This window comes from Mangifera indica, chromosome 14 (assembly GCF_011075055.1).
Source record: "Mangifera indica cultivar Alphonso chromosome 14, CATAS_Mindica_2.1, whole genome shotgun sequence".
Classification (NCBI taxonomy): Eukaryota; Viridiplantae; Streptophyta; class Magnoliopsida; order Sapindales; family Anacardiaceae; genus Mangifera; species Mangifera indica.
This window is the reverse complement of record NC_058150.1, coordinates 513,718-539,548: the sequence shown is the minus strand read 5'-3', so window position 1 is coordinate 539,548 and position 25,831 is coordinate 513,718. Positions and strand designations below refer to the sequence as shown.

General features: G+C 34.7%; 2 protein-coding genes and 1 pseudogene across 5 annotated transcripts; 2 read left to right on the top strand and 1 right to left on the bottom strand.

Annotated features, from left to right (window-relative positions):
- Positions 1–144: 144 nt before the first annotated feature.
- Positions 145–7,936, bottom strand: LOC123196947 (annotated as a pseudogene).
- Positions 7,937–13,065: 5,129 nt separating this feature from the next.
- Positions 13,066–20,866, top strand: LOC123196192 (putative 3,4-dihydroxy-2-butanone kinase). Of its 3 annotated transcripts, none has more exons than XM_044610106.1 (20): positions 13,066–13,279; positions 14,872–14,945; positions 15,084–15,147; positions 15,496–15,608; positions 15,711–15,758; positions 16,011–16,082; positions 16,156–16,245; positions 16,698–16,871; positions 17,170–17,253; positions 17,563–17,618; positions 17,926–18,056; positions 18,129–18,221; positions 18,486–18,550; positions 18,867–19,010; positions 19,094–19,137; positions 19,294–19,377; positions 19,822–19,901; positions 19,992–20,104; positions 20,201–20,296; positions 20,431–20,866. In XM_044610106.1, exons 1-20 carry the CDS (start codon positions 13,240–13,242, stop codon positions 20,533–20,535), a joined length of 1,770 nt encoding a protein of 589 aa, XP_044466041.1. In that variant the 5' UTR covers positions 13,066–13,239; the 3' UTR covers positions 20,536–20,866. The 3 variants fall into 3 exon arrangements, with proteins under 3 accessions (XP_044466041.1, XP_044466040.1, XP_044466039.1); XM_044610105.1 differs by having other exon boundaries at positions 13,067–13,279; positions 15,496–15,590; positions 20,405–20,866; XM_044610104.1 differs by having other exon boundaries at positions 13,067–13,279; positions 20,405–20,866.
- A 141-nt stretch (positions 20,867–21,007) lies between these two features.
- Positions 21,008–24,456, top strand: LOC123196191 (pentatricopeptide repeat-containing protein At3g18020). 2 transcript variants are annotated; one of them, XM_044610103.1, is made up of 3 exons: positions 21,008–23,211; positions 23,303–23,641; positions 23,728–24,456. In XM_044610103.1, exons 1-2 carry the CDS (start codon positions 21,450–21,452, stop codon positions 23,314–23,316), a joined length of 1,776 nt encoding a protein of 591 aa, XP_044466038.1. In that variant the 5' UTR covers positions 21,008–21,449; the 3' UTR covers positions 23,317–23,641; positions 23,728–24,456. The 2 variants fall into 2 exon arrangements, with proteins under 2 accessions (XP_044466038.1, XP_044466037.1); XM_044610102.1 differs by having other exon boundaries at positions 21,008–23,641.
- The last annotated feature ends 1,375 nt before the right edge of the window (positions 24,457–25,831 follow it).

The following is a 25,831-nucleotide window of genomic DNA, read 5'->3' as shown; positions in this document are numbered from 1 at the left end:
GCTCTGATCAAATCCACCCTTACACAATATTGATGTCAACCTTACTCAAGACCATGAAACATTACCGATTGCATTGCCTCATTGATGCAAATTTAACACCTCCACTCAATTTTCTTATGCAAGAATTCTACTTAGTTTCAGAAATTACTAAAAAATACCCTAAACATTCCATTCGTTTTTTGAGGAACCCAGATGGGAAATGTTTCCAGTGAGTCGACATTTAGGACATTTTGTCACACCAGTAACAAATTTCATACAGCAACAAAAGCAAAACAGTTGGAAAGTTTCACAACCAGTTTTCAAAAGGCATCTCACAGCCTTGGAATATAGCAAATGTCTAAATTATTTCTTCTAACAGTAGAACATAACCTTCTTGACATTGTCCTTGAGTGCAGGAAGTGGCCTAACAGCAGCACTGAGACTGGGCCCCCGAGTGCTCCTGGCAGCTGCCCCTCCACCCATGCCTCCACGTCCAGCAGCAGTGCCGCTTGTCATTGAACCACTATCTGATGTCTCTGGTTCCATGTAGAAACGAGCACGGAATGCAGCAAGATGGGCATAGTATGCTGGTGGAACTGTCAAGTTACAAAGAAAAAATTAGCATTAACCGAAAATTTTGGGATACTACTCTCGAGGCTGTAAGTGCATCTTTGTTTGAGAGAATGCATTGCAAAATGCTTACCAATGGAAACAGAACGAGTGCACCTAGCGTATCTGCAGAAATCAAAACATACCAAATCACAGTTTAGTGCCTTTATCCTAAGATAAAATGAAACCAGTCTTTATATATTTGACACCTCAAGCCTAAAATTTTGATAATGCATCCGCAACTGAATTATTAATCATAATAACCATATTTATCGGCTTACGTGTAGCAAAGGTTATTTGTGAGGGACTGTAGTCCATCGGCAGAAAATTTGTTCTCATCCCATAGTACATGGTAATGAGCTGGACGGCTTGTACCCTGTAAGTCAAATCGGCATATCAGAATCAAATCTGCAGCATACCATGTATTGTCATGTACATAGGAGTAGAAGAAGATATCTAACCTGTATTCCAGCATGGCTACAGAGGTAAAAGTCAAATTCAGTCGGATGACAAATTTTGGAGTCCACAACAGTACCTGCAGTGTTCATTAGATTGAAAACTTTAGGTCATAAAAATTTAAAAAAAAAAATCTCTCTAAAACAACGATGAAATCAAATCAAATTATTAGACCAGGGTTACTAACCAGGCAGTATATTCCCACTCTTGTCAACCGCGCTGCGATCACGATGGTTGTTCGCAAACAGCCTTGTGTGGTGCCGTTTCTGAACCACAACAAAAGTCACAGGAGGCTGATAGTTTGGTTCCAGCGAAGCACAAGCCTGAAATTAAATTGAACAGAGGGGCCAATTTATAAGCAGATATAATTCAGAAGTTTGCCAGCTTGAGCAAAACACACACAGGGAGCTAGAATGAGGAAGCCATCAAACAGAGAAACTTTACCTTTCGAATAGCATCTAGTTCATAGAGTAACACTTGATAGAATTGCCCTTCACTAACACCGTCCCTGGAGTTACACAAGTACATCAGTGGTCATAGCAAGAAAAGTAACAGGAAAACACACAGAAGCAGGAGACTAATGAAAATGCCTGTAAAAGATTATGCGCTGTGGCTTCTGCCCTGTTGCTCTACGGAAAGAAATAAGGAGTTCCCTGCATCACACCAAGAGAAAATGGTAGGAAATTAAGATTAAAAAAATAGCAAAAAACAATACCCAACTTCAAAAAGCAATCAGTCCACCAGTCAGTATTCCCTAATGCTTCCATCAAACACAAGCACTACTCAACCCATAGAAAAGAACAAACTGGACAAAAAATAGATGTATTTTTGCATGTGAAAGAGAGGTCAACCATACTTGATCATGCCTCCAGATACTGTCCCTCTTACAGGATCCTGCCATGTCTTGAATAAATCTTGGATGAGCTCCTGCCGATGAGCTTGAGCACAAACCAATCCAGCATACTTTGTGACCTCTGGCCAATCTTGAGACGCCACAACCTTTGTTTTAGATCCAGAAGTCTTAATTAGCAAAAATTGTAGTTGAATTAAAGTGAACACATTATAAAGGCACTATGAAACTGAAGCAGAGACAGAATTCAAATAACATACAGCTGCAATTGATGGGCTGGAGTCCTCTCCAGGGTGAGGATGGGTAACATCAGCCCCAAAAATTATAGTAGGTCGGTCACTGACTAGAGGTATACGCCTAGATAAAGCATCAACAAGCACAGTATTCCTTCCTCCAACCTTTACATTTATTTTCAATGCAACATTAGCTAAATACTGCTTACTCATCTTGAAAACGTGCTTAGTCAAACAGCACTGGGAAACAAGGCCAAGATCTGTCTCACAAATTCGCTTCAAATCACCTACAAGAAAAATGAGAGTTATTTTATAGCCGATGGTATGGTTACAGCCAACCAAGCAAAAAGTACGGAATTGCTAAAACCAACATAACCAGAAACAAGTCTCACGAGGGTGTCTCATGAGAGCTTCTTACCATAAAGAGAGCCATTATTATCAGGGAGAATGACAATAAGTAGGTCAAGCTCCTTTCCAGGAGGCAATTTGGTCATGGCATCATGGTACCGAGTTTTCAAGACCCTCTCCACCTGCTCAGGACGAGCAGTCATCACCGGAAGTACTGGTTCAGGTTCAAATGCCTGGACAAATAATCCAATGTTTGAGATACCACTTACATATATATTACAAAACTAGGTCATAGAAAGTCATAGAAACATGCATTCAGCAAGTCCATACCATGCCAGAGATGTAACACATTTGGGCAAGCTCATAACAAAAGCCACGAGCTACTTGATCTTGAACAGTGCGAGAAAAATTTATGCAAAGCCAGTGGTTGACTGTTCCTCCATTAACCATTTTCTGCAATAAAATGGATTGTAATCAGAAAAACAAGCTGCAATTTTCTATGCAGTTCCCATAGTTTACAGATTCTAAAATATAACCATATATTCAATAAATTGATAACAGTCACCCAAGAGAAAGTTTCGTATCAGTTGCAAGGTATCAATTTCCAGAAAGCACTTATAAGTGAAAAAAGGTTAGATCTTTCGAAAATTTTGCTTGAATTTGATAAACAAATTCCCAACAATTATCCACTTTAATCCAACGGTTAAATTTTAGAAGTATGAGAGGGAAGACAAACTTACACCTTTGAATAATGACAAATAAATGGTTAGAAATTTGTCTCCCCTTTTTCAACACAACTTTAATATAAAAGATCCACAGCTATGAAAAAATAATCAATCATGCACGACATCTCCAACAATATATCAGATGAGTTAGAAGTAAATCTAATAGAATAGAAGAATGGTATTGGGGTTTCCTAAATTGAAATTTCAAATGATGCATGGCAAAACACAGTTCTTCCAGTCAAACATACAAGTACCAAAGGCATAAATATTCTACAAAATTGAATTCTCCTAAAGAGTAGAAATAAAATAAAGGGACCTCAACAAAAATAAAACATTCAACTGTTATATGCTAAGTGGAAAGCAGTTAATATACCTTATTCATCATGTTCCATTGTCCAACCTGAGGCAGGCAATCCTTTTCTCTACCAGTATCATGATATTTCAGCTATGAAAACAACACATAAGATTCATTGAATGAGCATAACAAGAATATTTCAGATGACATTTAAAATGGCAAAGGGACAAAACAGAATGGATAAAAAAGGAGAATTTACCCATGGTGCTGGCAGAATGCGAGCTTCAACTGATGCGAGCTTCTCACTAATTTTAATTCCAAACTCCCTTGCAAACGGATCTTCATAATATGCATTATGCCTCACAGTCTACACAGACCATTAGAGAAAACAACCATGAAATTTGAAGGCAAGCAAACTTTACAATTATATAAATGACTGAAAAAAATAGATGTTAGTATGCATAGCCACGTCATTTGCTTCAGTAACACACCTCCAAAATATCACGCTCCTATCACTTGGACGCTGACAGGTCACCTTTAGCAAAGCAGTAATCTGCCTCTCATTTAACCTTTTGGAGTACCTTTGACCCTCAACAATCTTACAAACCTATATATGACAAAGTGCAATTAATTAGCATTCATATCTATACATCAAAAATAGAATGGAAGACACAATAGCAATAGTACCTCCATAGGCAAATAATTAGGTCTCTGCTGATTCCCTACTTGTAGGCAGGGCCACTGAGTATGCCGAATTGTGAAACCATAAGTTTCATAGAAGTATTCAACAACAGATTTCATGCGGCCGCTTTCATCAACTGGAAAACTGTGGAAAACAAATCAATCTGAGCAGTGCAGCATCTCAATGCAACCAAGACATCAAGAAATTTTAAATAGAAATACTAAATATAAAATACTACAGGACCATTATATAAAACACTCACGTCAACTCTCCAGTTGCCTGTGATGTCAAACCAGATATACGATACTTCCTACGCATATTTCCCCGATGTGTAACTTCAACCTTAACTCCTCTAAGAGCCTTCTTGATCTGTAGATATAAATTAAGCAGTGGTTCACATATAACTTTAAAAAAAATTTCACTATTCTTAAGCAGCAAGAAAACTAAGGTTTTGATTGTTTCAAAACAGAAACAATGAACCAAAACTGATAATTAATCATAACCCTAAATTGATGAGAAAATGAATTAATGTTATATTCTGAATGCACGAAAAACACAGTGCATGACATAGAACAAAATGTATTTGCTCAACTGCAAACAGAATGCTGGAAAATGAGATAAGAACAAAGTAGAACAGAAGCTAACCTTCACTCGATCAGCATCAGACAATGGTCTAGCAGACACGTCTCGAATCAGAAGCTGTTGTACAAATTCAATCACTGGCAATGGCTCAATGAAAGCAGTGGAAGACATATCTGCATAACACATTATTTTCACCATGAGTAAAATAATGTGCAGGAAAAAGGTATATTGAAGCACATGCTTATATAAAGGCAAAAATATAGAAAGTCATGAATTAATTAATAATTTTAGGATATTAAAATGTTAAAATCACGCGTGAGTTGTTGCTATTAAAAAGAAGATTTATGGAAACAAATTACAATCACAATCACAATCGAGCTGATACCGAAATTTTAGTAGCAAAAAATACTTACCAATATTTAGTGACAGACCCATCTGAGTTGGACGAATACTTTGGTAGAAACCACGCCAGCTTTCTAATCCCTCTCCCAAGGGCTGCCTTCGCCCCAGATGAGGTGAATAAAATGACCGGCCCACAGGACAGTACCTACAATATATCAACACTCTTTAATCATATCAAAGGAAGTGCTAGCAGTAACACATATAAAAACTCAACGGGAAGAATCATAATCTATACCGAGTAGTAGGCAATTCACGCAGAACAATGTCAAGAACCTGCAGGGCTTCCTGAGGTGCGTCAGCTTGCCTCCCCTGCAGGAAGAGTCCTAAATGATGCAGGTCAGCACGAGCAGCCAATTTTATTACAACTCTGAATTCCCTCTCCCTCCTGAGTCAAAAAGAAGATAATTGTAACAATGCACTAAATAAAAGCAGATGGCAACAAAAGAGAGAAATATAAAAAATTAAAACAAGGAAAGAACCTTTGCCCGCTTTGTCCATCATCTTCATCAAGTAGAGTGATTCTAAACTCCTTTGAAACAAATGGAAGTGGCCCAGCAGTATATAGACTCTTTCGTCCGTCATATGCCGGAAGACGCTTTCCAAGATGCGATTCCCTGTACAATCTCACCAGCTGCTCCATCACAGCACGGTTTACTCCCCGTGACGTGACCTCTGGTGTAATGGTAACCTAATATAGCACCATGAGATTCCATCACCAACTTGCACCAAAATTTACAGAACAAAAAAAAAATGGAAACATAAGAAAGAGAGAGAGAGAGAACTCACATCATACTGGTGTAAATCCTTATCTGGAAGTTCAGCAAAAAAGTGATTAGCCTTGACAATACACCTAGTGCCAGTACTACCCCGGCCAGGCCTAAGAGGGAATCTCACAGATTTACTTGAGGCTGGTGACGGCACAGCTTGAATTGGTAGGCTAGAAGAGCCTTCCTGCTGTATGCCTAACTGCTGAAACTGCTGAGTGACTTGTGTCGGCTCAAATGACTGAGATGAAGAACTCGCCTCAGATGGCATGGGCTGAGGGGTCACCCCAGGCATATATGAAGCCGGGGTAGCTTGGTGCAGCTCGGGAAACTGTGATGATCTGGATGGCCCACCAGAAGGTCCTCCTCCTCGACCACCACCATAGCCACCACGACCTCCTTGCTGAGTTTGCCCTCCCCTTCCCCTGCCTTGTTGTTCAGGGGGTCCACCATATTGTTGCTGTTGTGGGGACCCACGACCACGGCCACCACCACCACCACCACCATAACCTCCACGGCCTCCTTGTTGAGACTGAGGACCCCAACCTCTTCCACCACCTCCGCTCTGATGTGGTGGAGCACTCCTTTCAGTTGCCCGTTGGGAGCCACGACCACCACCTGCACTTGTTTCTTGGGACTGAGAGCTCTCACTGGGGATTTCAGTCCTTCTCTTCCTCACCATAATTATAGCCTGTTGCAGGCAAGGATATACAGTATAACCATCAATTATGATACAATGTCAAAAAGAAATAATAAAATCCAAAAAAAAAAAAAGTGAAGATCATTGCTGAATGACACCTTGAGAAAAACAAGGACAAAAACCAGAACAGAAAAGACCGAAAAAGCAACTTGCATAGATAAAAGGAAATATCTCATACACTATGACTAGACAAACTACTATTTGAGCATAGCATTAAACACCAAAAAATTTGATATAAAACTGATAGAATAAGATAACAGCTAAAATGTCTGTGCCTGTTCACTAATTAGCAAATCCAATAGCAGATATGAAACAAGCTTGGATTTTGTATTTGAAAAAGAAAAACCAGAAAACAAAGACTTATTTCCAAGACAAAGAGATCATTTTAGAATAACTAAACTGCATTTTATGCATTTTGTACTTCAAAACACACAGGACTCTTCTTCTACTTCTCGTGCAATCATATTTCCCTATCTCTGAACTGTTATAAGAAATACATTACAAAACAAATCCTTGTATCATGAAACCAAAACCCTCGATAACCATTAACCCCAATCAACATCCCAAAGACAAAGAAAAAACTAAAAATGCTGTATGATCAGTTAACTAGAAAATAATTTCAAAAAACATTAATAAAAAAAATCGAAAACACTAAACAAAGAAATTTTTATCCCTTTCTTCCACAACCAAATGGTAAAATAACCCCCCTGAGAGGGGAGGGAGGAAGCACTATTTGCACAAACAATCACCTCATTTCTTCCAGAACATGACACAGACAAACAAAAAAACCCCCAAATCAACCACAGCAAAAATCACACAACCCACAAGTAACCAAAAACCCCAAATACAAATTTTAGCATAAAGCCAAATGCAGATGATCTAAAGATCTAAACCCAAGAGCAAAACTCCGCTAAAACCGCCCCAAAAAGCAAGAAAATGGAACTTTAAACGCCATTTCCAAGCTACCTTCAAAAAATAATCAACAAAACAAAGCAGATCCGGTGGAAACCGTACACAACACTCAGAACAACACATAAACGTTAAAAAAAACTACCGAAACAGATCCACAGCAGCAAAGCAAAATACACAAACAATCACAGTTAAATGTTGAAAGAAAAATCAATATTTATGGGAATAAAAGCCCGACACTTTTACCTTAAATCCGGCAACGGAACACCACCGGTCCTGTAAAAAGGGGTTTTGTGTGCAGACAGCAGCACAACAGAAATGCTAACACGATTGAGAGAGACAGTAGATATGGTAAGCTTATAAGTAGAGAGCGGAAAGAGAGGGGGAAGGGAAAAGTTTTGCTAAAAGGGCACTTTTTTATTGAAATCTCCGTAATGCCATCCACACCATACTTGTACAAGATTGGTAGGTGCGTGAAAATGACCACTTTGTCCTTACCCTATCCTTAGGGTTTTCTCATTGTGGACTTCACAAAATGTGACACTTATAACTTCAATCGTAATCATGTTATATTGATTTTGGGTATTGCAATAATTTAATGGTAAAAATGAATATAATAATATTTAAATAAATAATTTTAAAATTAAAAAACTTATATTAATACATCAGTTTGTATATATAAAATTAGTAATATTTATTTATAAGTATATTTTTATTAATATATTTTTATTTGACAAACTTATTATTCATTTGATCATGTTTATTATATCAGATATTAAATTATATTTTATATTTAGATACAACTTATTAATAATATCATATATCTTAAATAGTATCTTTAAAATTATATTCAATGTTTCTTTTTTAGTGATGTAATATTATTTTATTGATATTAATGTTTTACATTACAAATGTAATTTTTGTTTTTTTATTTGCCATTTACCTATAATATTTTAATTAATTCACTTGTTTGAGATTTGAATTAAATCCATTTGATAAAATATATATATCATTTATTATCTAATTACAATTTTATTCTATTAAATATTATTATTAATTGTACCAATTAAAGTAGTGAAGATCCGAACCAACCCAAAACCGATAACATTAGGTCCCAGTACGAGGGATAAAAAGGCAAAATTATTACCATCCCACTAAAACTTAATCTTCTAATCCAAATAAAAATCATGGCAGTGCTTGTACTGAGCTGACCAAATTACAACTATACCCCACCACTATAAAGCTGACGTAGCAACATTCATTATACTCGGCGCTGTATATATGTCCGACGTGCCCTTTTGATGACGTGGCGTCACCCAACTTAGTGGTGATTCGAAGCAGCTCACATGATTGGCAACCGCTCCCTCTACAACTCCTAAACCCTCCATACCACGCGCTCATTGTACCAAAGTCACCGACTCGCCCTTTTAAATCCCCAGGTATCAACTGAAAGTCGAAAATACCCTCCATCACGGGAATTGAGCGAGTAGATTTGTGTTCCCCAGCCGCGGAGAGGAGCGATTAGAGAAGAAGAAGTGAGGTCAAACGAATTATTATTGGTTACAAAGTGACTAATCAAGGCTAATTGTCGATAATAGGAACTTTTTAACGTGGATTAATTAATTAAGTAATGGCTTTCTGGAAGTTTCTTTATTCCCCCTTCGTTTATAAGTTGTTGTTGTCGAGGATCTGGTGTGGAAAGTAGGCGACCACCAAACTCGCTCATTTGACTGTTGGATCTTGTAGCTGTCTTTGGCATTCTTTTTGGACCGCCCGATCACCGCTCCATTTATTTTGTTAGTTTTTTTTTGTACAAAAAGAAATCGACTTATAAAATTTATTAATAATGGACAAAAATAATAAAACAAAAAATACATTCCATATGTGAGTTATTAAGATAGAAAATCCCAAATCCATATAAATTTTACACTATAACATATACTAGGTGGATTTAATTCTTATATCTTATATTTGAGATAGTAGTGATTTTATTTTAAGTGGTCTTGTTTTCCCAGATAGACGTGTTCAATAACTGAAGAGGTCTGTTTGGTTTTAAAAATTTAAATATTATTTTGATAATTTATCTTTTATTATTTATATTTTTTTATTTGGTTTATTAGTAATAAAATATTATAATAATCTTATATTACTAATATTAACGTGACAGGTAAGATAAATAGTAATCTAATTATCATTTTCACCTTAATTATTAAAAGATTATTAAAGTATTTTTGATTTTATTATAATTATATTATTATTTATTACTTTTTTGAGATAAAAATAAATTTATTTTTAATTAATATAACAAATAATATAAAAATATTTAAAAATAATTTACTAGTATTCTTTTATTACTTTTAACTAAACACAATAATTATTTATACTTATCAAATTTTATCAAATATAGTAATCATTTATACCCAGTAATCTATCTTCAAGATAATCTATCTATTTTGATAATAAAATATTATACAAACTAAACATCTCGGAGAGATAGATAACTTGAGTTAAAAAAATTTTCAATTAATTTAATTTAAGTTTATACTTTAATCCCTTATACTTACACTAGTATTCCCACATTTAACTCCATCATCTACTTGTACATATTTTATATTAAAATATTTATAGTGCATCCATCTTGAATTAATTTTTAAGTCCCTGGCTAGTATTATATATTATTTTGTTATTAATTTAAAATTACTGATTGCATAATAATACAATATTGTTAGTATATAAATTAATATATAATGCTAGTGCACATTATTTTAAAATAATTACTAAAATTAGAAGATATTAAATTTTCTAGTATGAAAAAAAAAATCTTGATTCCTAAAAAATTATTAATTTTTGTTATTTTGAATTTTTTAATCGTGATTATAACTTTTGCTTAATGTTGAATTTTCCTCTCTTTTGCTAACCTAATTCATCTTAAATCTCGAGTAAAGATATGCAAAACCAACTAATCAAACCTATTTAACATTATTTTGAATCGAATTGAATTTTTTGTTTGAAGAAAATTATTAATCGAAACCAAACATGCTTAGAGATTAACTAATCAAATTATTAATTGAATTGAAAATTCTGGTTATTTTAACCAAATTTTTTATTAATTGATTTTAAATTGAATTTCATGGGTTATTCTACTTTACCTTTTTTAATCGTTTTTTATAATTTGTTTTATTTAGGTTATTCGGTTTTCAAAGATAAATAAACTATTAATGAAACCAAAAATTTAGTTTTGTTATAATTTTAAATTAATATTTAAACAAGTTTTTCAAATAACCTATTTTTTAAGTTAAGTTTTTTATTTGAATATAAATTACTAAATAATGTTGAATGTCTTTAGTATCAAAGATATTCATGAATCCCAAAGTAAAGTGAAATAAAAGCCAAATGGATGCATAGACTAAGGGAATTTCTATAACATAAAGTCCAAAACAACAACTATAAGAAGACACAAAATTATAATTATAGAAGAGTATTGCCTTATATCATATTGTTAACTTTTTGTTTAATATTAAAGTTGAATTCGATTTGAATTGTTCAAGTTTAAATTTCAATTCAGATTAAATAAATTGAGTTCAAACTATTTATAAGCTCAAGTATATAAAATGAATTAAATTTAAATTGATTCGAATGAAATCAAAATAATTTTTTTTTTAAATCGTATTTAAATTTCAACTAATTGATCTCAAGTTAGGCTCTATTCAAAATTAACTCATATCAGATTCCTCCCTCTCTAAGATATATAATTTTATTTGATCAATCAGTTACATTTATACCTAACCTTATTTTTTTGTTTGAAAGTGCCTTTCAGAAAAGTGATTTTGAAAAAGAGAAAGTAAAAATAAGAAAAATTATTTACTTGAAAAAAAAGGTTATCACTATGTACCTACTTTTCAATCTTTAATTTATGATGCAACTGTTGATACCCAGACTCAAGCATTCTTGTCAGCTTTTGCATGACCATCAAAATTAGAGGTGGATTGAGACTGAGTTAAATTCAAATTTAAATTGACATTAAAAAAAAAAAGTCAAACATTGAGTTCAATATGGTGGGTGCTATTCATTTAGTTCACATGCAAAGGGTATTATAGGTACAAGCAAAATGATATGTTATTGACTCTTTATATGATAATGTTAAAGTAAAGTAGAGTTGTTATAGTTTTAAATTATATAATAAAATGACATAATTTTATATGATAAACAACATCATCTTATTAGCATATAAACTATTTAAGAGCTTATTATGCTAAACACCCTCATGGTTCAAGCCCAATAGTTTCAAATGTCAATGACTTAAACTTAATTTGTTTGATTCGAATTCGAATTTAAACTTAACCAACTCAAATTAAATTTAACTGTAAGGATAGCTTTTAAGTTTCTCTCGTTGAAACTGAAAGTGCCCGAGCCATAAAGGGCCACATGGAAGGGCCAAAAATAAATTGCTCTTTTTGGATAAATGCCATTGGGATTTTATCAAGTCATATTTATGAAGCTTAAATTTGGAAAGAAGTGTTTTTAATGTATGAAATCGACAACACATTTTGACAAGAACTACTATAATATTTATTCATTTTCTATATTTATTTTTGTTTGAATAAAATAAATTGTATAAATATATAGAATTATATAAATTACATATATAAATTAAGTTTGAATTATTCTACATATTGTACGTTAAATAGGCTTCTCAAAATATGGGTTTGGGTCGAAGCCCATTACCTGGCCCATGGTTGAAGCGATAGTTCAATAGTGTAGCAATGATAAGATTAGTGTTAGATTACAAATCAAACCAACGCACAATTCTTTGCGACTATGGAGTGAACTAGAAAATTGTACACAAAATCGGTAAAGCAAACAATTGCGTATTGACAAAGGAAAAAAAAGGAGCGTGTGTGGTTTTTATGGTTTACCCAAAATTGAACTATATTGATATAATGACACATTATATGTGTACTCAAAAGTAAATATACATAATATTACTCTGTGTTTACATATTAGGATTATCATGTCGAACTCAACCCTAAATCCTACATGTGTTTTATACTATGGGCTCAACTTTTTCTTTCTTCTTAGGTTATTGCCTTTTATGCAACTTTCTCATCATTCGCATAAAACTTTTTAGCAATGTTATACACATTCATTTTTGAGTATCTACGTAAATACTTATATAATATATCATTATTTTATTAGATACTCAATTTTAGTGTCCAAATAAAACAAAACTTTTGTTTTAGTGTAATGATGTTAAAAAAAAATTGACAAAGAAAAAAAAGAATCATTGACAAAAAGAGTTTGGTGTGGCAAATGTCAGGAAGATTAGAGGGTTCGAGCTGAGCTGAGTTTCATATAAAAGATTTTCAACTTAAAGTAAACTTATTTGATTAGCTTAAATCGACTATACCCTTATATATGGATTGATTGGATTGCATAAAGAGAAGTTTCATTTTGTTGGGTCCAATGGGCCGAAATCCAATGGCAAGGACGCCATATTTACAAAAGGCAAGGTTATTCTCCTAAATTCGCAAAGGAATATTTCTTGTTCGGACAAGCCATCAACTTCCACAAATTGTAAGTCACCACCAAGACGAACCAAGCAAGGAAGCTACCCGACATCTCACTTCTGAAAATCGATGCAAAACCGCAGCGTATAGGGTTTAGAACGACACCGTTTCAGCTTATCTTTTGCTTCTTCTATTTTCATGGCTTTTCCAGCGAAGAAACTCATCAACGATCCCAACGGTTCGCATTTCCCTTCTTCACATCTTTTAATTAGATTTAATTTAATATATATTTGCAAAATTTCTAGATGCTTTCTATACGGTCAGAGACTGTAGAAAGTGAAAATTGAAGTTGTAGTGTTATTTAATTTTTTAATTTTTTTTATGGAGACGAAATTGACTCCGAATTTGATTTCCTTGTTGCTTGGTGTTTCTATGTGCTGTTGTTTATGTTTCGTAGCTGAGAAATTTGAACTTGATAATTTCAGCTTGTTTTTCTGCTGATGAAATTGATTTTTGTTTTTATATACTTTTCTGTTTCGTAGCGGTGAAAATATAAAATGAGGATTGAAGTGTTATTATTTCTTTTTTTATGAAGATAAAACTGATTCTGATTTTGAATATTTTAGCTGGCACCGACTTTATTTTTTTAAATTTAATTGTGCTGTTGCATGTTGTTAAACTGTGCTGTGGTTTTTGTTTGGTTGACGAGAAATTAGATATTAATGATTTCATCTGTGCTTTTCTGCTGAGTAAGCTGATTATGATTTCTCTTGGCAAAATTGCCTGTTATTTATATGTGGATTATGAGTTATGAGCTGTTACCTTAATGCTATTGTTTCCGGTTGGTAGCTGAGAAATTAGAAATTGATCATTTCCGCTTTTTTTTTTCTGCTGATGAAACTGATTTTGTTTTTTTTTTAATTTTACTTTTCTCTTTCGTACTGATGAAAATATAAAATGAGAATTGGAGTGTTCGTTTTTTCTTTCTATGAAGATGACACTGTTTCTGATTTTGAATATTTAGGTGGCGCTGATTTCTTTTATTTAAATTTAATTATTCTTTTGCATGTTATTAAAATGTTCTGTGGCTTCTGTTTGGTTGACAAGAAATTAGAAATCCATGATCAATAAAAGTATGTGCACCAACAACAAGTACTAATTTTTGTTCTAATGTTACCATATGATTGAGTGATTATGAATTAGTGATAAAGTAACATCTAATTATATGATGACATGTCATTGTTAGTACATAAATTAACACTCATTATTAGTGCACATAGTCTACACATTGTTATTGAAACAGGGATTATGAGTTATGAGCTGATACCTTAATTTCTTTTTGTTTTAACATTTTCTTAGTATCATTACAGAATTCAAAAATGAGAGTGCAAAATGGAAGATATGAGATGAAAACTCGTGTTCTTCACATTGTTTAGTGGGCCGGTGTTTTGTTTATGCAGTAAATTATATGTTAATTGCTCTGTAGAAGATCTGAGGAGGATAACAATGAGCACTAATTTGTATAGTAATAATAACATTTCACCATGTGATTTGGATTAGAGATAAAGTTAAAACACCCAATCACATTGTGACATGTCATTGTTACAACACAAATTAGTACTTATTGTTAGTGTACATAGTTTTATTCATGAATATAATGCTAGGACTTTGTTGGTTTTAATTGGATGTTGTGGTTCTGTCATGGCTCCTTTGACTGTTAAAGGGATCATCATAGGCCAATTGCAAATAGAATCGAGTATTAAGGAGAGTCTGGTTTCTTCAGTTAGTGAAAAGATAAACTCATTTTGATTTTTTTTATGATGGTTGCAGATGTGGTTACTGAGTTCATTGAGGGCCTTGTGGAAACATATCCTGGTCTGCAGTACCTAGATGGTTTCCCTGAGGTGATGAAATTTTCTAATATCAGTTTATACGCTATGAAATAAGGCCTTCTCCATTATAGCCAAAAGATAGATGGTGATGGAGGTTCATGATCAGAGAACTAGAAATAGTATGACTTTTTCCATTTTGTGGTAATACAGGTGAAGGTTGTACTACGTGCTGATGTTTCAAGTGCAACATATGGGAAAGTTGCAGTTATTTCAGGTTTGAGAAATGGCATATTGCTTTTAAACAGTCTTCTTCTTCTTCTTTTTTAAATTCTTCAACTTAAACCACTAGTTTCATAGTTCTTGATATCTTCTTTTTCTTTAATTGTTTAATTGATAAGGTGATAGTATGATTTTTTTTCTACTGTACCTTTTTTTTTTTAAAATTATTTGGAACTTAAACTACTTGCTTCCTTTGAAGCTCTTAAATATATGTTTAGTTATTAAAAGAAGAAGAAAACATTTCATTTGCTAAATTGTTTGATCACCAGAAATATCACATTTGTCCTACAATGAATGGGAACTGTGGAAGCCTTTTAGTTTATTAATGTTATTAGTAATACAGGGGGTGGCAGTGGACATGAGCCTGCACATGCTGGATTTGTGGGAGATGGGATGCTGACTGCTGCAATTTGTGGAGATATTTTCGCATCTCCCCCAGTTGAGTCAATCCTAGCTGTATGTGTTATTTGCCCTTATTCTGCTTCTGCATCTAGCTAATGCCCTTTCAACCATGCCATTCTTCTTTTGGCTGACTGATCTGTTGCTACTCAACCTTAGGGAATCCGTGCTGTAACTGGTCCGATGGGATGTCTTCTTATTGTTAAGGTACTGTTATTTTTAAACTTCAGATATCATTTCACCCATTAATCATACTGATACATCCTATAAGATTTTTCTATGAGAGATTACTGTCACTTTATGGTGAGAACTGTTGTTATCTTGTTGTCAACCAAAAAAAAAAAAGAAAGCGGAAGAATGAGAGAGAACCGCAACTTTGTAAAATTATATGGTAAAAGAACTGGAAATTTATCATCTTTCTTTAATTGATTCATAGAGTTGTAATCTGGATGTTGACAGAATTATACTGGTGATCGTTTAAATTTTGGCTTGGCTGCTGAGCAAGCAAAATCTGAAGGTTATAAAATAGAGGTATGTGCATAGTCAAAGTCCACCTTAAGCATAGTGGCAAATAGAAGTAATGATATGTTCTTTGCATTTGCAGATTGTTATTGTTGGAGATGACTGTGCATTACCTCCACCTCGAGGCATAGCTGGACGAAGAGGTTTGGCAGGCACTATTCTTGTTCACAAGGTTCTCTGGTTTCCCTTTCCTTCCTACATATATTCTTGTTCACAATGTACTCACACTTGAAGCCTTTTCTACTATTACTTATTTCTTTGAAAAATTATCTTTGTATTGGTTGATTTAATTTTTATATGCGTCTGAAGTGCACTTACACTAAATTTAGTTCTGGTTATGCATGTGGAGTTGGAAGCTTTTGTATTGTGCTTTCAGACTCTTTCTGAAACTATTGCTTTATAAGGTCAAACAGGAAAGAGATGTAAACTGGATTTATGCTACTGCAACCATCAACATGATTGCTCTATTATGCTTTTTTTTTTTTTTTTTACCCTCTTCTAATTACATTTTTGGATGGGGCTCTTATAATGTTTGTTCACTTCGTCACTGGGATGAAAACTGAACTTTCATATTTCATATTTTATTTTACTATCTATCAAAGTACTTATCCTTTGCGAAGTCAGGTTACTGGAGCTGCTGCTGCTGCTGGCCTTTCCCTTGCTGAAGTTGCTGCAGAAGCGAAACATGCAGCTGAAATGGTTGGAACAATGGGTGTTGCCTTATCTGTTTGTACACTGCCTGGGCAGGTTACATCTGATCGTCTGGGTCCTGGAAAAATGGAACTTGGTCTTGGAATTGTGAGTTATTTTCCAAACAGTATCTCATGCATGATATAATTAGTTTAGTGAATATAAAGTTCATTTGAAATGTGTTTAGTGTAATTAATTTGTTAGGAATAAATTGAATTTCATTCATTGTTTCAGAATTTGTCAAGTTTTGTCTTGAGTTGATTGCTTCTGATGCTGTGCACATTATTAGTGGTCAAGTTTTCTTGTGGATCTTTTACAGGGCTGCTACTTATATCTAGTTCCTAGACATTTAAAATTTGCTTCCTTGTTGACAAACTAGATTGAAGTAAGATAAGTTTCTTTTCAGCATGGTGAACCTGGTGCTGCTGTGGTGGACCTTCAGCCTGTAGATGTGGTTGTCTCTCATGTCCTGAAGCAGATATTGTCAACGGTATGCTCAATACTAGGAAGATATCTCATTTTCACGTGATATATGTAACTTTGTTAATTTATAGAGAATAGAAAGAAAAAGTATTTAAGAAAAAACATTTTAACATTATTTCTCCACTGAAGAAAGTTCCTGGGAAGGCTTGAGAAAAATTGATGTCTGCACCCTGTTATTGCATAAACTTCTGCAAAGATTTAAAACTTCTACTCCATACAGATGCTCTTACTTCATATAACTCATTGTATGCAGTATTTAATATCTCAGAATCGTAGATTAAATTTTCCATTTTATTCTTACTGGTCAATTTTGCAGGAAACCAATTATGTTCCGATTGCACCGGGTAACAGAGTGGTGCTCATGATCAATGGGTAGGTCAATGATATCTTAAATACTTTGAATCAGAATTAAGCTATTATGTTACTGGTACTTCTGACATGTTTTCTCTGCTACATGTGCTTACTCAGCCGAATTTAATGAAAAAGCTTCTTCCTTACGGGTTGTAAGAATTTAAAGAAATGGAAAAATCTCAAACTAGTCATGCATTTTGTACGGAAATCACAAACCAATATATTTCTGATTTTCAGTTAAAATTTTTATTTAACATTCCAAACTCATTAAGGCAGAGCTTCTGTCTATGTGGAAAGGTTTCACTATTATCGTATTTTTCACATGCAGCTTAGGTGCCACTCCTGCTATGGAACTAATGATTGTAGCGGGAAAAGCAGTCCCTAACTTGCAATTGGAGCATGGTTTGGCTGTTGATAGAGTGTACACGGGGTCTTTCATGACTTCTCTTGATATGGCAGGTTTGCTATTTTCTGCCAGCAGCCTTCTGTTTTATTAATAATAAAATGAAGCTCACTGCTGTTTTCTTTCAGGATTTTCAATTTCTATCATGAAGGCAGATCAAGGAATTCTGCAACGACTTGATGCTGCAACTAAGGCTCCTTATTGGCCTGTTGGTGCTGATGGTGCGTGGTGTTTTAGAATGTTGCATTCTTTCTTTGTGTTCTTGAATTCAACTGTTTTATAAGATTATCATGTAAATAGCTTTTTCACTTGGACTAGAATTATAAACTGTTGATCGTAATGCACTAATATGAAGATCAATTCAACCTTTCAACAAAAGTGCATATTGCATAAGGTCTTTATCCAGTATAATTCCAGGAAAAATGTCTAAATTAAGTGCTATAGTGTTTTTTCGCTGTTAAGCTTTAGGAGTTGTCTACTTGCAGGTAATCATCCACCTGCTAAGATTCCTGTTCCAATGCCACCTTCTCATTCAACAAAAAGTGAGGAGGTTAGTTTCATGAAATCATCTGCATCTTTCGAATGATCATCACTAATATATAGTATTGTACCCCAAGAAAAGTAGCCCACTCACCAGTGACCTTCACCTCTTGTTCAGTGTTCACATGTATTCATTATTATTGACTAGTACTAGACAAAGTTATTAGCAAAAAATGATTTATTGGATGTCAAAACTGGAGCAGAATGCATAATGGATGAACAATATTAATGGCAAAGGCAATTACAGTTGGCCTCTATAATGTCTTCATTGTTTTCTCATATCTCTATGTTAGAGCTAACTGTCCATGTTTACTTTTGATGATTAGTCATTAAGCCGGCCACTACAGCTAATTCAACAAGGCCGTATTCTTGAGGTGGCTATCGAAGCAGCAGCTAATGAAGTGATCAATCTGAAGGACAGTTTAAATGAATGGGATAGCAAAGTTGGTGACGGCGACTGTGGATCTACAGTGAGTCTGATCCTCAAATTTTGTTTTCATTTAGATTTGCTGTTTTCATTTAAATTTTATGTTAATTTAATTTGCTTTTGCAGATGTATAGAGGTGCAACAGCAATTCTAGAGGACATGAAAAAGTAGTAAGTTTTTCATGCATACTCTTAGTTTAATTTCTTTAAATGTGACATTATCTTACCATATGGTACATTTGTGCCCTCCCAATCCCTAATCCACCAATTTTTTTCCTTTATCAGCTTAGCTGATGAATCATCTGTTTTTTTTTCCTTTTTCCCCAGTTATCCTTTGAACGATGCTGCAGAAACAGTGAATGAAATTGGAGCATCTATCAGAAGAGTCATGGGTGGGACAAGTGGAATCATGTACATTTCCTTTTTCTCTGTAGTGATTATGCTTAACATTCATGTCTTGAATGGGGCTACAAAGGAGCCTTGATTATTGTCAAGTCGAGCTTGAGTTTGTTGTTGTTCACCTTGGTGTGCTCGTGGCTTGGCTTGAGAATAATATCAATGAACTACTAAAAGTTTAAAATTTTGCACTTGCACCTCTAACATTTTATTCGCTGATTTTGAATAGGAGAGATAATTAATAAATATATAACTTACAGGGTTTAACATAATTTATTGAGTCGAGCTCAAGTTTGTTGTTTCTATCTCAAGTTCAAGTCAAGAATTTCCTAGTTCGGCGAGTTTGAGCTTTGCCTTAATGCAATTGAGCCGAACTCGGCTTAGTTTGATTGTAGCCTTGTCTTGAAGTAATTAACCTGAATACGCATACTTAAGCAGTGTACTTTATTTCTGATACAGATACAATATATTTTGTAAGGCAGCATATGCACAGTTGAAAGCTAACGTGCATTCTGAGTCGGTCATCACAGCGAAACAATGTGAGATAACTTTCCTAATGATTTAAGCCTTCTCATGAAATAAGTTGTTTTACTACTGACCTGCCTTGACCAACTAATATCTTGATTCAGGGGCTGAAGCTTTTGAAGCTTCGATTGCTGCAGTTAGCAAATATGGTGGAGCTGTTGCTGGGTATCGAACATTGTTAGATGCCCTGATTCCAGCTGCTGCAGTTCTTAAGGAGGTCAGTTGCTAAATCTCTACGATGCCCATCAACTGTTTTCTGCTTTTGTTGTTGACGTGCCATCTTATATTGTCCTGACACTTTATATCCTATCAGAGGTTAAATGCTGGGATTGATCCTTGCACGGCCTTTCTTTTATCATCTGAAGCAGCATTGGCTGGAGCTGAATCGACCAAACACATGCAGGCACAGGTGATTTTCTTATTGATCCTGCCCCCATATATCCACTGTCTCTTCTGCTTTATATTACATTGCCTTTTTCATTTCCTTGTTTGAGATCTGACCAGAACACTAACTCAGGCTGGCCGTTCAACCTATGTCTCCAGAGAGATCCTTGCATTGGTTCCGGACCCTGGTGCCATGGCTGCAGCCTCATGGTACCGAGCAGCAGCCTTGGCTGTGAAGGACAAGTATCTGGCTTTGTGACCTGATCCAAATTTCTGCCTCATTTGGTCATAAGTTTAACCCAGTTAAGTTTTGTTCTTGGCTACAGATTTTTAACCCAGTGATTAGGCTATCCGCTTATGCATTTTTTGTGCATAAAGCCGAGAAAGCGAGCTTCTTCTTCTTTTTTTTTTAATTTTAAATTTCTCATACCAGTATTGAAAGTTCTTAGAGAAATGTAACATTTAAAGGTTGGAGTTTAGGTCGATAAACTTCATTACAAATTATATACATCGAAGCATGTGCTGTAACTCAAAACGACACTGGAGACTTGGATTTCATTTGCGCTGCATATATGTTTAAAATTTTTTTTTTTCTGAAGGGTTGTTAACATGATTATATTTTTAGGGTTTGCACAAAGTAGTTAAAATTTGAAGGACTAATCAATAGAGGCAACAGGATGTGGACATTTTCAAAATTTCATGTCACAATGTTGGTCAAAAATCTTATTGAAAGTTGATCACGTTTTACCTTGCATACCTCAATGGGCATGTTTGCTGTCCATTTCCATGGTCTTCTCAGTTGTATTAATGGTTTCAAAATTTTGTATTCAATCTTGGCCAAAAATTTCATGGTTTTATTTTCGGATTTTGTGCTTCTTTTGGCCATTAAGTTTAGAATTTGTTTCGTATTTTGACGTGTAGTTAAAAAAGGGGTTTAATTTAAAACAAAAAATCATTAAATACCCTCGATTATAAGGTGTTTCTGGTATAAATCCATTCATTACCCTCAATTATTAGTAAAACAAAAATTAGACTTACCCTAATCGGGTATCCCACCGATGCCGGTCAAGCCGGTACGGCCGGCTGGATCTATTTTTCAAAAACCAAGCTAATTACCCGCTCAAAGACTCTTATGGAAAAGAGCCTGATTTATCTGTGAGCTTTAACTTGCACGCAAAATGTTCCTCCACACTCTCTGCCGCCACTCGAAACTCAACTCAGTCACAAAACCAAATCTCCATCTCATACTCTTCCTTTCAACTCTTCAAAACCCCCCGCATCCTCACCACAATACCGCCGCCATAAGCAAGACCATCCACGATCTCTGCACCAGCAACTGCAATGTCGACGAGGCGCTCCGTCTTCTCGACCAGCTCCGACTTGTCGGTTACCGACCCAATTCTCTCAATATCAACTCCATCATCCACGCCCTTTGCGACACTCGCCGCTTTTCGGAAGCCCACCACCGTTTCCTTCTCTTTATTTCCTCCAATTGCGTCCCCGACGAGCGCACTTGTAACGTGATTATCTCCCGCTTGCTGGGTTCCAAAACGCCGCAAGACACGTTGAAGATCGTGCGTTGTTTGTATGATATTAAGCCCGAGTTTGTGCCTTCTTTGGGGAATTACAACTGTTTGATGGATCAGTTATGTAGATTTTCTCAAGTTGGTGAAGCTCGTAGTTTGTTTCTTGAGATGAAGAGTAGAGGGCATCGGCCTAATGTTGTTTCTTTTACTATTTTGGTTTGTGGGTATTGTAGAGTTGGTGAAATTGGGCTTGCGTATAAGGTGTTTGATGAAATGCGTGAATTGGGCGTGGTGCCGAATTCGCTGACGTATAGTGTTTTGATTGGTGGGCTTTTTAGGGCACGTGACGTTGAAAGGGGAAGGGACTTGATGGGCAAGCTTTGGGAGAGTATGAAAGAAGAAGATGATGAACACGTGAAGAGCGCGGCATTTGCTAATCTTGTTGATTCTTTGTGTAGAGAAGGGTATTTCAATGAAGTTTTTACGATTGCTGAGAATATGCCACAAGGGAAGAGCGTGAATGAGGAGTTTGCTTATGGGGAAATGATTAATTCACTTTGTATGGCGGGAAGGAACCATGGTGCTTCAAGGGTGGTTTATATAATGAGGAAAAAAGGATATATCCCAAGTTTAGTTTCATATAATTCGATTGTGCACGGGCTTTGCAAAGAGGGAGGCTGTATGAGGGCATATCAGTTGTTAGAGGAAGGTGTTCGATTGGGGTACTTGCCATCCGAGCATACTTACAAGGTTCTTGTAGAGTGTCTTTGCCGCGAATTTGATGTCCACAAGGCAAGGGAGGTTCTCCAGCTGATGTTGAGAAAAGAAGATGTTGATAGGACTAGAATTTACAACATATATTTGGGAGCTCTTTGTCTTGTGAATAATCCAACTGAGCTTTTAAACACACTTGTTTTTATGTTTCAGATGCAATGCCAACCAGATGTGATAACTCTCAATACTGTCATAAATGGTTTTTGCAAGATGGAGAGGATTGAAGAAGCTTTAAAGGTTCTAGATGATATGATGATGGGAAAATTTTGTGCCCCTGATGCTGTGACTTTCACTACTATCATTTTTGGCTTGTTGAATGTCGGAAGAATCCAAGAAGCTCTTAGTTTATTGAATCAAGAAATGCCACAAAGGGGATTTAGCCCCAGTGTTGTAACATATAATGCGGTTCTTCGTGGTTTATTTAGAATCCAGCAACCAGATGAAGCTATGGAGGTTTTCCGTTGCATGATTAGTAATGGTGTATTTGCTGATGTTGCAACTTATGCAATTGTAATTGATGGGTTATGTTTGGCTCATCGAATAGACGAAGCTAAGAAGTTTTGGGACGAGGTTATCTGGCCCTCAAATATTCATGATAACTATGTTTACGCAGCTATGCTCAAAGGGCTTTGCCGATCTGGTAAATTAAATGAGGCTTTTCATTTTTTATATGAACTTGTAGATTCTGGAATCAATCCAAATGTTGTTGGCTACAATATTGTGATCGACAGTGCATGCAAGTTAGGCATGAAGAGAGAGGCCTATCAAATTCTAGGAGAGATGAGAAAAAATGGACTGAACCCAGATGCTGTAACTTGGAGGATTCTTGATAAGCTACATGGTAAAACAAGGAAATGAATTTGCTGAAATTCTGTTCAGTCGTCTGGAGAAATCATATAGAATATGGAGTTAATTCCAGTCAGTCATTCTGAATTTGGCTGGTTTGAGAATGCTTATGCAAATCTGAATTAGGGGCAGTCTCGAAGAAGAAACAGAATGTTTGGGAGAGTGTGTTTTCTTAATTAGCTCTTCATGCACCTCAGAAATGCAGTGAGCAGAATCCAAATTTGGTAAGAATGTTCCCTTGATTGCTTTGGTTACTTTTATACAACAGTACTATAATTGCTCACAAGTAATCTTTGTGGTTTTGTTTCAGGATCAAGCTTGATTGTAGCTATGGCATGCAGTTATATATATATATATATATATATATATATATATATATATATATATATATAAAATGTTATTATAAAGTTAAACAAGTGTAAGGGTTTTGAAATAATAAAATTTTTTGGATAGGAGAGAATTTTCATCACAAAATTTTAATTATTTCAATAACCTCAATAGGATTTTTGTAATTTAATTAATAAAATTAACGGTCAAAGTTGTCGTCCAGCATGCATTGAGAAGGAAGTTGCATGGCCCGAACAATGTCGATCCCGATAATACTGGTGAGCACGGTGTCCTCTTTGTATTGACAGAAGCAATCCAAATCGGCTTTTTTAAGAGCCTTGCAACAAGCTGATGGAGGAGACTTAGGGCTTTTCAACACCACAGCGGGTTCACATATCTCTAATCCCTCTTTATTCACACCACAGATGTTGTCGGCGTTCGTTTGAAGGTGCCTAAATGCAAAAGATGAAAGTATCACCATGGCAAAGATGGCAAACACGTTCTTTGTGCATGTCTCCATCTTTTGCCTTGTCTTGTGCTTGCTTTTGTGAAGAGGAACAAGTTAGGGTTTGGTCTTATATAGAGATATTTTAGGGTGATTTTGTTGCATTTGCAGTTTTGCCCCCATTGTCTTCTTCTTGTTAGTTGGTGGCCATGGTATTTATAATGGATAATTTGCTTAAATATTTATACATTTAACTGGTATATATGAGTTGAGCTCAAGTTACATATTGAGGTCATTTTCATAAAATGAATCAAGTTTGGGTTAATTCATACATCCAAATTTGAATAAGTTTGGATCAAATCAAAATTAAATTATTTTTAAGTCAAACTGGAATTTTAATTTATCAATTTTGAGTTAACTCTTTTATATTTGAATTGATTTTGATAGGGTTTGGTTTGATTGGGATCAAATTCAACCATTTACAGTTGTACTTGCGCTTAACTTTCAAGTATTTTATACAACATTTAAATTCTATGCCACTGGGAGATGGCATTATTGTATAATTAAATTGAGAAATTGTGTGGGTACAAAGTTTTGGTCAAATCGGGCATAATTGTAGGCGAAGGTACCTGATTGAAGGGCCCTAAGATGAAGAATATAATTGCAAAAGCTCTGAAACAAGAGGCCATCAGGCGCTGGCGCCCTGCAGAAACCCATTACTTTCTGACACCGTAATCACCATTTCTTATTGCTCACTAGTACCGATGCCAAATACATTTTGCCCTCTAGTGACTCGTAGAAGAGAGAATTTACGGTTAGTAGCTCCACGGGACCACTTTAGTGTCAAATGAGACAAGTGGCCGGGTTTGATTGTATCGGTTTGAGCTCTACGGATGATACATTAAAATTAAAATTTTGATTAATCTTATATTAACATATGAAATCCATCATTCAATATATTTAGTATTATCAATTTAATTTTAGAAAAATTGTCTGATAAAAAAAAATTTACTCATTAAAATAAAAATTATGATTGGATGAATTCATATGTATTTAATTAGTTGATATATGTATGTATATCATATACAATTACAACTTATATAGAAATAAATTCTTAGTACAAACTTATTAGACAATATTAGCTTAATAAATTATTTTACCCGTAATGAGTACTAATTGTTCATATTCAGAACATAGATCTAATTATAAACTAAGTCATTAAATATGCTTTTCAATGTCAAATATGGGTTATGTTACTTGAATCCTCTACTAATATTTATAAATAGTCATTCATTAATTATTGATTTATGGTCCTTGTTATGTATCCTAGGTTTTTGTCAATGAAACATCTTTTTTTAAGGTGTCACTAATTACAAAAATAATAATATGTACGTAGATCTATAGGTAAAATGTAATTTATCAATTGATTTATTTTTTTTTTATCTGCTTATGATCAAACACGATAATTTTCTATTTTATTAAAAAACTTATAATTGTTGTGTTGTATTATTTCCTTAATGAATCTAATTAAAAAATTATTATTTGAATTTAAAATTTAAATTTAATTTTTAGGATTGTAATGCCTCCTCTATGCCATAAATATAAAAGATTATTACAAGGAGGAGGGTATGCTTGCATGAAT

Coding starts and splice junctions, on each gene's coding strand:
- LOC123196191 (XM_044610102.1), top strand. CDS start 21,450: ATGTTCCTCCACACTCTCTGCCGCCACTCGAAACTCAACTCAGTCACA.
- LOC123196192 (XM_044610104.1), top strand. CDS start 13,240: ATGGCTTTTCCAGCGAAGAAACTCATCAACGATCCCAACG. Junction 15,609..15,710: donor CAGTTGAGTCAATCCTAGCT/GTATGTGTTATT, acceptor ACTCAACCTTAG/GGAATCCGTGCTGTAACTGG. Junction 17,254..17,562: donor TGAAGCAGATATTGTCAACG/GTATGCTCAATA, acceptor TCAATTTTGCAG/GAAACCAATTATGTTCCGAT.